Below are 14705 nucleotides of genomic sequence, written 5' to 3' on the forward strand. Positions count from 1 at the left end.
TAATCTATGACCATCTCTCTATTTTGGATTGTTCATCTCCCACACCACTATCTTGTGGTATAGCTTCAACCACTATTGAGAGTTCAGTCTCAAATTCTATTAATGGTTTTTACAGAAATTCTGTGGGGTTTGTATCCCTAACAATTGTAATATTTTTCTTATTTACATCCTCCTTCAGTCGTATTTGAAGCGTCACTTTATTTCCCTTTGTATCTAATTGCCACCTTTGAAATTCATCTATGTTTTGTTTTCATCTTCTTGAAGCATAGTTCCTCAGCAGCTGTTGTTTTCTTCATTGTCATTTGTCGCACTCGGACATCAAAACATGCACAACAATCTCTCCAATACAGTCTTCATACGACATGCACCAAAATGTGTTCTAATTTGTAACAAACAAACAGAAAGAACTTCCAATAGCTTTACTGCTTCTTCAATGGTCTTGGTTGTTTATGTCTATGCCTCCTCATTGATCTGCTCTAACAGTGCCCAATCAATCCAGTCTTCCCTTCAAAATCCAATTTCCAACTTTCTATGTCTTCTATTGACTAACAAGTCAATTTCTTTGACTATAATATTGCAACTATTTCCCTTTTTAATCGATTGAGCAACATGCATACATCATTGTTTTGACTCGATAAAATTGAATAGTCCATTATAAAGTAGCATTGAGTTTGTCAGTTTATTTGAACTATTAAAAAAATTAAACTATGCTTAAAAAGTTAATAAACGGACAATAAAACATTAATATGTTAAAACTTTCACAAGTATGCAATCAAAGAAATTATATGGACAGCACAAAAGCAAATTCAAATTAAACTTGTTATATTCTTCTTTTCTTTCTTTGGCTTGGCTTCGCGGACGAAGATTTATGGAGGGGGTAAAAAGTCCACGTCAGCTGCAGGCTCGTTTGTGGCTGACCAGTCCGATGCGGGACAGGCAGACACGATTGCAGCGGTTGCAAGGGAAAATTGGTTGGTTGGGGTTGGGTGTTGGGTTTTTCCTCCTTTGCCTTTTGTCAGTGAGGTGGGCTCTGCGGTCTTCTTCAAAGGAGGCTGCTGCCCGCCAAACTGTGAGGCGCCAAGATGCACGGTTTGAGGCGTTATCAGCCCACTGGCGGTGGTCAATGTGGCAGGCACCAAGAGATTTCTTTAGGCAGTCCTTGTACCTTTTCTTTGGTGCACCTCTGTCACGGTGGCCAGTGGAGAGCTCGCCATATAATACGATCTTGGGAAGGCGATGGTCCTCCATTCTGGAGACGTGACCCATCCAGCGCACAGAAAAAGACCTTGGCTAAAACTGCTACTATGGAGACATACTAATGGAATTTAAAAACATTTCTAGCTGCTAGCCACTAACAATTCATTTTAACACTTACAGGAGTCAAATTCCCTGTAGAATACAGAAACAGTAAAATGGCAATTGTTCAAAATCTCAGTTTCTTCTATTTCTAGTGTGTAAATATGAATTATACCACCCAAAGGTGGATAGTTTATTAATGTGTATTAATCATAGCTCTTATTCTCTGTTTTCCAGGCATAATGAGTCCAAAAACAGAATTAACCAATCAGGCAGAACAGTCAAGGGCAGGAATCACAAGTAACCTTTCTCTTTTTTTTGGAAAATTTTATTTAATTTCCACATATGCATTAATAATTATAGATAGATTGTCTTGTTTAAAATTTTTTAAATGAATAATGATTAATGAATTAACCCCCCCCCCACCCTCCCGCTAAATAAAAAAAATCACACTTAAAGGAAAAAAAGAAAGAAAACATCTGGATATTAATTAAGTAATATCAAAATTATTAAAATTATCAACAAATACAAAACATATCTTGATTTTTAGGAATTGGAAGATTCAGGTTGGGTGATTACAGCCTGATTTATATAATTTGAAAATATGGTTCTCGAATCTTTAGAAAAACTTCAAATTATATGTAATCTTTTCAAGTGGTATACAACTACTTATTTCAGTATGCCATCCACCCATTCCCAAATATGCATCTGACCTCCAAGTTACTGCCACACATTTCACAGCTACTACTAGGGATATTTTAATAAATTCTTTTTTAATATTTATTTAATTTCAATTTAAATTCTGTATCAAATATATTTCCAAGTTAAAAAAAATTGGATCTTGAGGAAATTTGACTCTTGTAACTCTTTCTAAGAATAAACCAAATTCTATCCAAGAGTCTTAATTTTGAACATTCCCAAGTCGAATGTAAATAAAAGAACCTATTCCCTTATTACATCTAAAGTATTTATCCGAAAAAATAGAATTTAATAATTTAATTTCTGTGGAGTAAAATATAATTGATGTAACGAATATTAATTATATTAGTCGTATACAAATATTGTCTTAACAAAGTTCTGACCAAGCTCTCTCTTGAATATTTTTAAATCTGTCTCCCATCTTTGTCTTGACTTATGAACTCATTTATACATTCCTTTTTGCAAAGTTCTGTAGATAATTTAAAAAAACTTTTTAAGATTTGTATCTGTAATTAATTGTTCGAAATGATCATGTTCAGTTAATACCAAATCTGGACCCAAATTGTCTCTTAAATAAGCCTTTAACTGATAATGAGAAAATATTTTATTATTTTGTATTCCATATTTATTTTTTAATTGTTCAAATGTCATTAAAGTTGTACCTTGAAAACAATCTTCTATTGTCTTGATTCCTTTATTAAACCAAATATTTTTAAAATTATTTATTGTAAAAGGAATAAATTTATTCTGATTCAATATCATTCTCGATATCTAAAAATTTCTCATTCCCATTTCCAAATGTTTTTTTAAAATATGGAGTAAAATAATGTTTTAACAAAGGCATAACTCTATCTCCAATTAACAACTTATCATTCCATTTATATATAAAATTCTCTGATTTATCCTCTATTTTATTCATTTCTATCTGAATCCATGCTGGTTTCTCTCCCTCTTGAAAAAACGTAGAAAGAAATCTCAACTGTGCTGCCCTATAATAATTTTTCAAATTTGGCAGTTGTAAACCTCTTAATTCAAATTTCCATGTTAATTTTTCTAATGCAACTCTTCCCATTTTTCCTTTCCAAATGAATTTTCTTACATATTTAATTAGTTCTTAAAAAATTTTAATGGTATAAATATAGGTAATGTTTGAAATAAATATTGTATTCTAGGAAATACATTCATTTTTATACAATTAATCTTTCCTCAGAGTTATAGGTAGCTCCTTCCATTTCTGTAAATCTTCAATTTTCTTAAGCAAAGGTGTATAATTCAGTTTAAAAATTATGTAAATTGTAATCTATTTTGATACCTAGATATTTAATTGCATCCATTTGCCATTTCAATTGACTTTCCTTTTTACATTGCTCATAATCTGCTGTAACCATAGGCATTATTTCACTTTTATCACAACTTATTTTGTAACCAGGAACTACACCATATTCTTTTAATCGTAAATACAATTTATTTAATGACCTTTCTAGTTCAGTCAAGACTAATATTATGTTCTTTATTGTCCATTCTAAAACATTTAATATCATTATCAGATCTAATTATTTCTGCAAAAGGCTCTATTGCCAAAATAAACAATGAAGGTGACAATGGACATCCTTGTTGACTTCATCTCGTCAATGAAAAAGATTCCAGTATTTGCCCAATTGTTGCCACTTTTGCTTTAGATTTATTATACAGAGCTCTAACCTAATTTATAAAAGTGGGTGCTATCCCAAATTTTTCTAATACTTTAAATAAAAAATCCCTTTCCAGTCTGTCAAACATTTTTTCCGCATCTAAAGTAACCTCTACACTAGATTCTTCTTTTAACTGTGGTAAATGTATTATATTCATTAGCTTTGTTACATTATCTGCTAATTTTCTGTTTTAACAAATCAGTTTGATCCATATTTATTAATTTAGGTAAATATTTCACTATTCTATTTACTAACATTTTTGATATTTTATAATCTGCATTTAACAACGGTTTTTAATAGGTCATATGATGAAGGCTTTAAAGGATCCCTTCCTTTCTTGTTGCGGTCTTAAATGATTCTGCCAAATCATTAATTTCTCCCACCTGTAATAATTATTCCATAAATGGAGGAATTAATAAATGCTTTATAAAATTCAGGGGGAAAACCATCTTCTCCTGGAGACATTACTTTATAATGAGCTAAATGCTTCTCTAACCTCTCTCTGAGTAAATTGAGTGGCCAATACTCTTTGATCTTTAATTTTGGTAAATTTATTTGAGTCAAAAAAATCCTTCAGCGATTATGACTGGTGTAGCATCAGGTCTGGAAACCAAGCTCTCCTGAAGAAAGTTAAGAAAAGTGTAAGAAAAAGAGATAGAAGAAAGAAAAAATAACATTTAAACTAACAGAGAACACCCTAAATAAGGCTGCCTGCTGGCTCACAAAAGGAACAGCAAAAACTACAAGATAAAAAAGAGAGGGCTACCTCGAAGATGGATCCGGGGGCTGTCCAAATGGTGGCGACCCATTCAAAGAAGTCAACAACAGAGATGGCTCAAGATGCTCTGACATCAAGCAACTTCCAACAATGACCACAGGTCCCGAAAGAAGCGTCTCTGCACATGCGTGAGGAGTCACGCATGCGCAGAACGCATAAAACAGGAACAACGCAAGAAGAAGGAAGCAGATATAGACTGCTTCAACAAGAAGAGGTAAAGCTGTTAAGTCTTTAAATATGCATGCATTGTATAGACAAATGAAGGCTATAATGAAAGAAATAAAGTAAATTGAAGCTGTGGTACTAAATTCAGAAGTGAGAACCAAACATGTAGAGAAAGTAGTTGTGAATAGGCAAAAAAAATTTGAAGAGATAGAAGAAAGAGTAAAGGGAACAGAATATGAAAATGATTCAATTGAAGATCAGATGAGGAATTTTACTACTGCTCAAGATAATTTGGTCCAGAAAGTGGATGCTTTAGAAAAATTAATTTTAAAAAATAATATAAAAATTGTTAGACTTAAAGAAAGAGATGAAGATGATATTAGACAATTTTTGCAACAATGGTCCCACAAATCTTCAGAGTTAAAGAATTTCAGGGAGATTGAGACAGAAAGAGCACATCGAGCTCTAAGACCTCGACCACAACCAGATCAAAAGCCGCATCCAATACTGGTTAAGTTCTTTTGTTACCAAGAAAGAGATTTTGAAATTGCCAGCAAGACAAGCAAAGGAGAGTCAAAGTCCAATAGAATATAATGGAAATAAGATCTTTTTCTATCCAGACATAAGGTTTGAACTGTTGAAGAAAAAGGAACCTAATCCAATTAAAAATGTATTTGGAAAAAAGGGTATGCTTTCGCTTTAAGATATCCAGCAACCCTGAAGGTTTTTGTTCCAGGAGCTCAAAACAAGTTCTTTGCTGAACCAAGGAAAGCAAAACAATATGCAGATTCTCTGCTAGACATACATAGTGAAGAAGAAATGATTGCTGAGCAACAAAGTGCAATGTAAAGGACACTGTGAAAATTAATATGTGTAACTGATAAAGGGTGATCTGTTTTAAGTAAATAAACTGTAACAATATGTTTGGAAGAGCTAGGAGGGAGGGGTTGATAGCTGCCAATTCACGTGTGCATTTCTAGCACAGGCCACTGCTCGTAACATGGAGGGGAGTAATGTTGTTCATGTAAATAACAATATTAGCAGGGTTTTTTTGTTCTTTTATGTTTCTATCTTTCCAGGGTTTCTTTTCTTTTTCTTTTGTCCATTTCATCTGGAATAGTTAACAACAATAGTTTTGAATATAATAATGGAGTAGAACTAGGAGGTGGAAGAGATGAGGTATGGGCGAGGGATGGTATTATCATCAAAATACTTAATGGGTGAAATGTTAAATTTTGTACGTATTAATATTAATGGGATTAAAAATCCAGTCAAGAGAAGAAAAATTATCAGCACATATAAAAAAGATGAAAGTGGATATTGCTTTTTTTTAAACAAGAGACACATTTAAATGAAATTGAACATCAAAAATTGAAGAGATTGGGTAGGTTAATGTTGCAGCATCCTCATTTAATTCCAAGGCTAGCGGGGTAACAATTCTGATCAATAAAAATCTTCCAGTTAAAATACAAAGTATTACTACTGATACAGTAGTTAGATATATTTTTTTCTGAAATTTGGACCTTTTTGAACATATATATGCACCAAATTTTGACAATGAGAAATTTATATAAGAAACATTTTGAATTTAGCAAATGCAAATGAAAATGTGCTAATAGGCAGAGACTTTAACTTCTGAACTTCTGTCTTGATTCATTATTGGATAGATCTGGGAGAAACATTATTAGAAGTAAAGCGGCTAAAGTTACATAATCTTTAATGAAGGATTAATAGATGCATGGAAAAGAATATCCAAAAGAAAGGGGTTTTTTTTATTCTAAAAGACATGATTCTTACTCTAAAATTTATTTTTTTAAATCTCGGCACAACTGTAGGGAAGAATTTAAAGTGCTGAGTATCAAGCAAGAATTTTATCTGATCATTCACCTTTATTTTTAGCAATATCAAAAGAAAAGGTAGAGAGAAACCAGCTTATAGATGGAGATTTAATTTGATGTTGTTAAAAAGGAAAGATTTTTGTGAGTTTATGGAACAGCAAATAAAGATATTTTTGAATGAATTCCAATTTGGAAACAAATAAGTTTGTTTTATGGGATGCAATGAAGGCATATTTAAGAAGTCAAACAACAAGTTATACATCCAAGATTTTAAAAAAGATATGCAAGAAGTAGAACAACTTGAAAAAGAAATTACAGATTTAGAAAAAGATTTACATAAACAATAAAATGAGTGTTTATTTTTAAGAAATTACAGTATAATACTTTGCAAACTTATAAAATAGAGATATAATGCGAACTAAGCAAAGATATTATGAACTAGGAAAGAGGGCACGTAAGGTTCTTGCATGGCAATTAAAAACAGAACAAATATCTAGAGCAATTATACCAACTAAGAAAGAATCAAATGAAAATTTAAACAAATAACCTTTCTTAATGTTTTGAATCGGTACGGACTTGAAGGGCCGACATGGCCTGTTTCCGTGCTGTAAACGGTTATATGGTTATATATGGTTCACATTATTTGGGACTCACAGCACAATTTGTACAACTCTAGCCATTATTAAGCCAAGCTTCAAAATAACCTCTTGCTTTGATAAGTGCAACATGAACAATATTTCCATGATCCCAGCAGCATGCAAGTTTTGTTGTCCAGTACCTACTACAGGAGGGATAGCAAGCATTCTACAACTGGAATATCCCAAACAGTAGGAAAATAACACTCAATTGGGCTTTAATATTACGACAAAATGGTAATCCTGTCATTGCATTTTAAAAAGAACATTTAAAAGCATGAAGCCAAATTAATTTTAGACTGCAGTGCTTTAACTATGTTAAGACCTGAATGCTGTGGCATTCGACTGACACAAACAATGCATGCACAGCAATAAGACTAAATATTATGACAGAATTAAATCCTCCACATCTGTGAACTTACCGTGTATAAATTGTATTTCTAAAAGCTGGCGATTTGCTGTGGTAAAGCAGTAAACAACAGGAAACCTCCCGTGAATTTCTTTCTTTGGAAGCACTTCCATCAATTTTTTCCTATCCCAATCTGAAGTCAAGTCCACTTTAGCAAATCTGAAAATAAATATGCAAATGATTATTTATTTAATCCAAATTAAGTGACATATTACAATAATATTTAGAGGCAGATCAATGTTTTGTTTAAGATAGGTATTAATGAAATTTAGTTTTCATTCTCTTGTTCTTGGCCTCTGGCTGTTGGTCCACTCCACCTTCCTGTTCTGTCCCAGAAACCCCCCCTCCCAATTCTGGAATCGCATCCTAACCTTTAAAATTTATCTTTGGTTTGGTTATCACTATCAACTCCTTCTTCAGAGAAATAACAAAGTCAATTATAAATTCATGACACCTCCAGAGGAAGTTTCAGCCCTGGAAGGAATAGTTATTGAAGTGATCAGGTAGCAGCTCATGGTCAAGTACTGTTCCCAAAACAAAGTGAACAGATCGCACTTTTATGCAACAATACAACCACAACTTGTGATGGCAAAAAAATGCCGTCAGACTGATATCCAAAAACTCTGGAGAATTAGGCCCTTTTGAATTCAGCTTGCAATAGTAATATTTCACTTTCTGGTCATTCCAAAAGAAATGAGTAGAAGTAGGAAGAGCAAGGTTATTTTTGGTAAGAAAGCATGATTGTACTGGGAAAGGGAAAATAATGTGTAGTTACTTTCTTTCTCGTCATCCCTCTGGCTATCCTGGATTCCAAAAATTGCACCTTACAGCAACAATGTTTTGCAAACAGCTCTGACGGGAATAATCAAATATTCCCATTCAGAACTTTTAAAAATCAAACCGAAACCAAGCTTACCCAACAACATCAGTGTCCTAAGATTGCTGGTAGACTTTGGTATCGGTAGAATCAGCTGTCTCCATTGGGACAGACTTTTAAACAGCTCACGCAAGTACAACAACCGCGGGAGTTTAAACAGCCAGAGGGCGGGCCATTCACAGACAGCAATGCTGATTACATTTAAACATCGCAGACAATTTAAACTCCGTGGAAACTACCAGCAGCAAACCCTCGGGCCAGATAAATAAGACCCAACCACGTGGAAGCTGAGGTAGGCTACAGGACAAGCTGAGACGCTGGGACTTGAGGCTGAGGCTTCTGCTCCCTACCATCCTCCTGGCCAATGAACAGTCTCAAAAGAACAAGCTTGATGAACTCCAAGCCAGGCTTCAAGATCAGAAACATATCAGGGAGTGCTACATGTTGTGCTTTACAGAAACAGGGCTAAACATGGGCATTCCGGAACGGAGAGGGCTGCACCCTCCGTCATGCTGACTGAACACCAGCGTCTATAAAAACCAGGGGAGGCAGCGACATCATCAATTCATCGTGGTGCACAGGCATGACCATCATGCCCCAGTCCTGCTCCCCAAGATGGAACATCTGGCTATCAAGAGTACCCATTCTACCTGCCAAAGGACTTCACTGCCATCATCCTGGTCGCAGTATACATTCCGTCAGGCTAGACTGGAAGGACTGAGCACTGTGATATGGGAACGCACTTCCCGATCGTTGTAGGAGACAGGTACACGCCAGCTACGGCGGGGAGTGCAGGCTGTTACAGCCTACAAAGCGAAGGTGAACACGATAGATGGCTGCGATACTTCACGACCCGATGGTCTGAATATTTTCTATGTCTGCTTTGAGAAGAAGAATCAAACAGTGCCTTTTAGAATCACTGAAAAGGCTGAGGACCCTGTGACACCTGAGGGAATCGTCAGAACATCATTCAAGAGGGTGAATCCTCGCAAGGCTTACTTAGCAGGGTACTGAAAATCTGTGCAACCAACTGGCCAGAGTGTTCACAGACATTTTCAACCTCTCACTGAGCTAGTCAGAGGTTCCCACCAACTTCAAAAGGAAATCAATCAAGAAAAGCAGAGCAAGCTGCCTCAACAACTACCGGCCAGTAGCACTAACTTATACTGTGATAAAATGCTTTGAGAGGCTGGTCATGGCCAGAATTAACATGAACCTAAGCAAAGATCTGGACCCACTGCAATTTGCCCATCATCAAAGTCGCTACAGTAGATGTAATAGCGCTGATTCTCCACTCAGCTCTGGATCTCCTCGAAATTAGCACTTCATCCATACAGCTGCTCTTCATCGACTACAGCTCACCCTTCAACACCATTACTCCCTCAGTGCTGGTCAAGAAGCTATAAACCCTGGGGCTCTGCAATTGGATCCTCGACTTCCTCATCGGAAGACCACAGTCAGTACAAATTGGAAACAACATCTACTCCTCAGTGATCATCAACACAGCTGCATTCCAAGGATGTGTGCTTAGCCCCATTATTCTACTCATTATACACCCATGACTGTGTGGCCAGGCACAATTCCATGATATCTACAAATTTGCCGGTGACACCACTGTTGTCCACAGGGTCACAAATGGCAATGAGGAAGCATTCAGGAGGGATATAGATCAGCTCGTTGAATGGTGTCACACAAACAACCTTGCGCTCAACGTAAGTAAAACCAAAGAGGTGATTGAGGACTTCAAGAGGAAGTCAGGAGAACACGAGTTAGTCCTCATCGAGGGCTCAGCAGTGGAGAGGGTCAAGAACTTCAAATTCCTGGGTGTCAACATCTCCAAGGATCTGTCCTGGAGCCTCCATGTCGATGCAATTACAAAGAAGGCTCGCCAGCAGCTATACTTTGTGAGCTGTTTGAGGAGATTCGGAAGTCATCAAAGATTCCAGTAAACAGGTGTACCACGGAGAACATTCTGGCTGGTTACATCACTGCCTGCTATGGAAGTGCCAACACTCAGGACAAAAAAAACTCCAGCGGGTTGTTCACTTGGCCTGCAACATCACAGGCACCAGACTTCACTCCATCAAGGACGACTAGAGGAGGCGGTGTCTTAAAAAAGCAGCATCTATCCTCAAAGACTCCCAGTACCCAGGCCATGCCCTCTTCAATCTGTATCAGAAAAAAGGTACAGGAGACTAAAGATGAGCACTCAATGGCACAAGGACGAGTTCTTTCCCATTGCCATCAGCTTCCTGAATAATCAATTAACTATAGACATGGCCACACTTTTCATGCAGTATTTTTTTAACTTTTTTATGGAAAGATGGTTACGTTTATTCAATGAAGCTGCTGCAAAACAACAAACTTCATGACTTATTCATGACAATAAATTGTGATTCGATCTTCTATCCTCCAACTCAATAGCCCCTTCTCTTCGTTCTCACATCAGAGAGCTACTTTTCTTAGTCCTCTGCCCTGGCAGCTCCTACCTTCTTCCCCCTCCCACCTGTATCCACCTAGCACCTGCTCACCTGTGCTTCTCCCCATTACCCTCCTCCCCACCCCACAACCTTCTTATTCGAGCGATTGCCTGATTTTCAGCACGTCCAAGAGCTCAGCCCTGAAACATCGACTGCCTTTTGCTTTCTATGGAGGCTGCGTGACCTACTGAGTTTATCCAGCACCTTTGAGTACTGCACTAGATCCCAGCATCTGTAGATTTGTTTACCAACAGAAGCTTACCATTGCGTAGGATGATCCTTGAAAATTAATAATTTCACTTTAAAATCCGGGATATCCTATACAAAGGGTTTTAAAGTCTTACCGTGGCGACTATGTCTCAACACCGCCACCATCTTCCTGCTGGCTCCAATGCAATCTCACGCATGCCCTGCTAGCTATTTGTGGAGACTCAGTGCTCCTCTACGGTGTCATCTGCTCTGTACAGGCTTTAAATGGCCTGTTACAGGAGCCGACAGTTGTTTATTTTAAAATATTCAAATAAAATTTAAACATTTAAATTATAATTTGTTATTAAAATATTGTGATTTACTTTTCACAGCATCCATTGGTCAGCAGTAAGTGCAGATTTGGGGAGGGGGGGGGGAGGGACGTCTTATACAAACCAAGATTTTAGGTGGAACTTCGGATCGTCCTATACAGCGGTTATATACGATTTCTCACTTACCCTTTTGATTGGCCACCTTTTGGAACTTCATAAAATTTGATTTCATCAATATGAAATATTCCAGCAGAACGAATGATGGCTAGCAAGTCATCACTGCTGGTCCACTGAAAGAAATTGATATAAAACAATTAGAACAAAGCCTTTCCACTGTTAAACTATCTAATTTCTTTATTCTTCATTGCACAGCTTACTTGTTTATTAATTAGAAGTAAAACATGAAAGTCTGCAGACACCACGTCTGAAGTAAAAATACAAAGCTGGTAAACTCAGCAGGTTAAACAGGGCACTTTATATCTCCAATGTTTTGGGCTTGAGCCCTTCATGAAGTTCTGAGCAAAAGGTAGGTAGGTGCCCTACATTTTGCTCACACCTTGATGAGGGCTCAAAAAGCCCAAAAAGTTGATTACGTATCTTTATCTTTGCTACATAAGGTACACTGTTTGACCAGCTTAGTATTCCCAGCATTGTGTTTTAACTTGGTTTATTAAATGTTCTTTCTGTGTCATAGCGTATTATTAGTTAAATCAAACTCTATAAATGAAATATGATCAATAAAAAACAAAAAAATCTCAAACACTCAAAACCTTTTGTACCTTTTCAAACATTCTTCCAAAAATATATCAGATCAGTTAATGACTTCTCATTCTCACTGTTCTACCCCCACCCCCAGCTCATTTGTTTAGAACCGTTCAACCATCCATCCATTCTACTAACCACTTCCTTCTTGGAAAATACAGCCTCATACTCTGCTAATGGGATGTGCATCATGTGGCATCTCCTGAGGAATAACAGCTCAATCCCAAAAAAGAAGGTTGACTTTATGACCTATATGGATTATTACACCTTACACCATAGCTGGCTTTGAGTGATTCTTGTCCCATGGTGAGTGACCTTTTTCCCTTTGCGAAATCATGTGCCCAGATATCAGCATGACCTGCCCAAACTATCACCAAGAAGTTGCATCCTAATCAAATAAATTACTTCATTTGCTCCCCTTATTCATCTGGTAATTTTGCTTTCAATTATATCTCATCAGCTTCTGTCCCGATGGATTTCTCAGGAAAAATCAAATCCTAAATTTCAGCTTCATCTTCTCATCCAGAAGACTTTACTCTGAGCAGCTATTCATTTTTGGTCATCTCAATCCTAAAATAGACTCACCTTGGAGGTACATAAAAGACCGCAGATGCTCAAATCTGAAGCTAAAGAGAATCTGCTAGAGGAACTGAATTAGTGGGAGAAAACACTTGAAATATCAACCATTCTCTTTTTCCCCACTCATGCTACTTGACCCACTGAGTTTCTCCTGCAAATGCTGCTTGGCTCTAAAAACACTGCATTCTCTTCTGAACTGAACTCTTCTCCATAAAAAACACCCTCAACACTGAAATCTCCCATGGCTTATCTGATCCCGATATCTAAATCACAGACAAGACAATGTCCAACCACTTTCTTGTTGCTCTATCCTCTACCACAACTCCACTTAATGGATTTGAAAGGGGATTTTAGTTACTTTTTAAATCCTACAAGGTTAACCTTTAGTTCTCACTTTCCCACAATTTGAGTTACCATCACCTTGCACACTGGTAAACTCCCTCAAGTCCAAAGGTCCAAACTTAAGCCCATCTGGTAGATTGATTTGGAAATCCATTCCACATCATACCGAATTTTCAATAATATTGCAAGGCTGATAAATGTGCACATAACACATTACTCAATCACCAAAAATTGTGTTCATTACCAAACATCATTTTAGAACACATCCCCATCTCCACCCATTACATCAAACAATTATGAATGTTTTTAAATCACCAAATTTGCTCAGCTGCCTTCGTTTCCCATTAACCAACAAGCCAATTCTCACCAACAGCTTGCCTGTCCTATTCTCCCTGTCCACTGATGTCATCTGCAGGATAGACGCACTCCCACTAAAATGCTTCCTCCCCCCCATTTGGCAGATCATCCAGGTTTACTCCAATTCCCTTACACAACTCCTGGAACCATTATTCCCATCCCCAATGTATGCTACCAAGTAAAAGCCTTAACGAGTCACTGCAACAAATTGACAATGATCTTCACACTGGATAGACGCTTCCAGCCACAACATCGGTAAACACTCAAAAATCTGCTTTCGAAGCTATTCTCCATATAAAGGTTAAAAGTTGCCAATTCTTTAGCTTTGACCCACCCATTAAACACCAAATCATAATTATTCAGAATTAGATTCCTTGTGCTAAGCATAGTTGGCCAGTAAGCTGCCAGAAATATTACAATGCCACACTATAAGTTCATTTTGCATCTCAATACACGTGCTGTGATTATATATCGTGAATACACTCACCCACGTCAGATTGCCAATCAGCAAACTTCTATTTTCGGGAAGTAAAGGAACAACCTTATCTTGGACCAAAGGCTTGGATGGGGTTGCTTTAATTGGATCAGCAGGACCTGGAGAAATTATACTTTTCGATGAACACGGAGGCAGGAGATTACAATTGTTCTTTTTGGGTTTTAATCCATTATCTAAAGGCACTCCTATTATGTCATCGATTAAATCATCGTACAAATCCATCTGGCTCTGATTTTCATTTTCTGGCTGTGAAAAAAACACAATAGTGAACACTTCACATTTTATGTCACAAGACACAGTAAAGAACTGCATATCCATGTTTGGTATCTATAGTTTTTGACCATTTTTGTTTCACCTTTGCTCTATTTTTGTAAAGCAATGCTCCATGCCACTGGTTTAAATTATCTTGTGATGTAACCGATGAGGAATATAATCTTACAATTTGTATTTTATTTAGCGGTTTGGTCAACACTATTACAGCGCCAGCAACTGAGATTTAAAGCTGGCACTGCCTGTAAGAAGTTTGTATTCCCTCCCCATGTCTGAGTGGGTTCCCTGCCCCCCTCCCCCCCCCAACCAGGAGCTCCAGTTTCCTTCCACCTCCCAAAAACGGATATGGTTGAGGGTTAATTTGAATTTAATTGGGAATAGACTTCTACCGTGTTCTAAATAAAATGTAAACTTTAAATTTAAAAAAATATAAATGTTTGTTCAATATTATACTCATGTTGTGAATATACAGTTAAAAAAAAACCCCAGTATTGGCAGATTGGTAGATTC

The 14705-nt window shown here is 36.9% G+C and overlaps 1 protein-coding gene across 5 annotated transcripts in view; it reads right to left on the reverse strand.

The window, feature by feature from the left end:
• LOC138765232 (cleavage and polyadenylation specificity factor subunit 6-like) overlaps positions 1-14705 on the reverse strand; it is a 65539-nt gene that overhangs the window by 30910 nt on the left and 19924 nt on the right. For all 5 annotated transcript variants that reach the window (XM_069942216.1, XM_069942215.1, XM_069942214.1 and 2 more), the window contains 3 exons: positions 13917-14171; positions 11576-11679; positions 7525-7670 (listed from right to left, as the gene is read on the reverse strand). In XM_069942216.1, coding sequence (XP_069798317.1) covers positions 7525-7670; positions 11576-11679; positions 13917-14171 — 505 coding nt within the window. The remainder of the gene's footprint in view (positions 1-7524; positions 7671-11575; positions 11680-13916; positions 14172-14705) is intronic.

The sequence above is a fragment of the Narcine bancroftii genome, chromosome 5 (assembly GCF_036971445.1).
Source record: "Narcine bancroftii isolate sNarBan1 chromosome 5, sNarBan1.hap1, whole genome shotgun sequence".
Taxonomy (NCBI): domain Eukaryota; kingdom Metazoa; phylum Chordata; class Chondrichthyes; order Torpediniformes; family Narcinidae; genus Narcine; species Narcine bancroftii.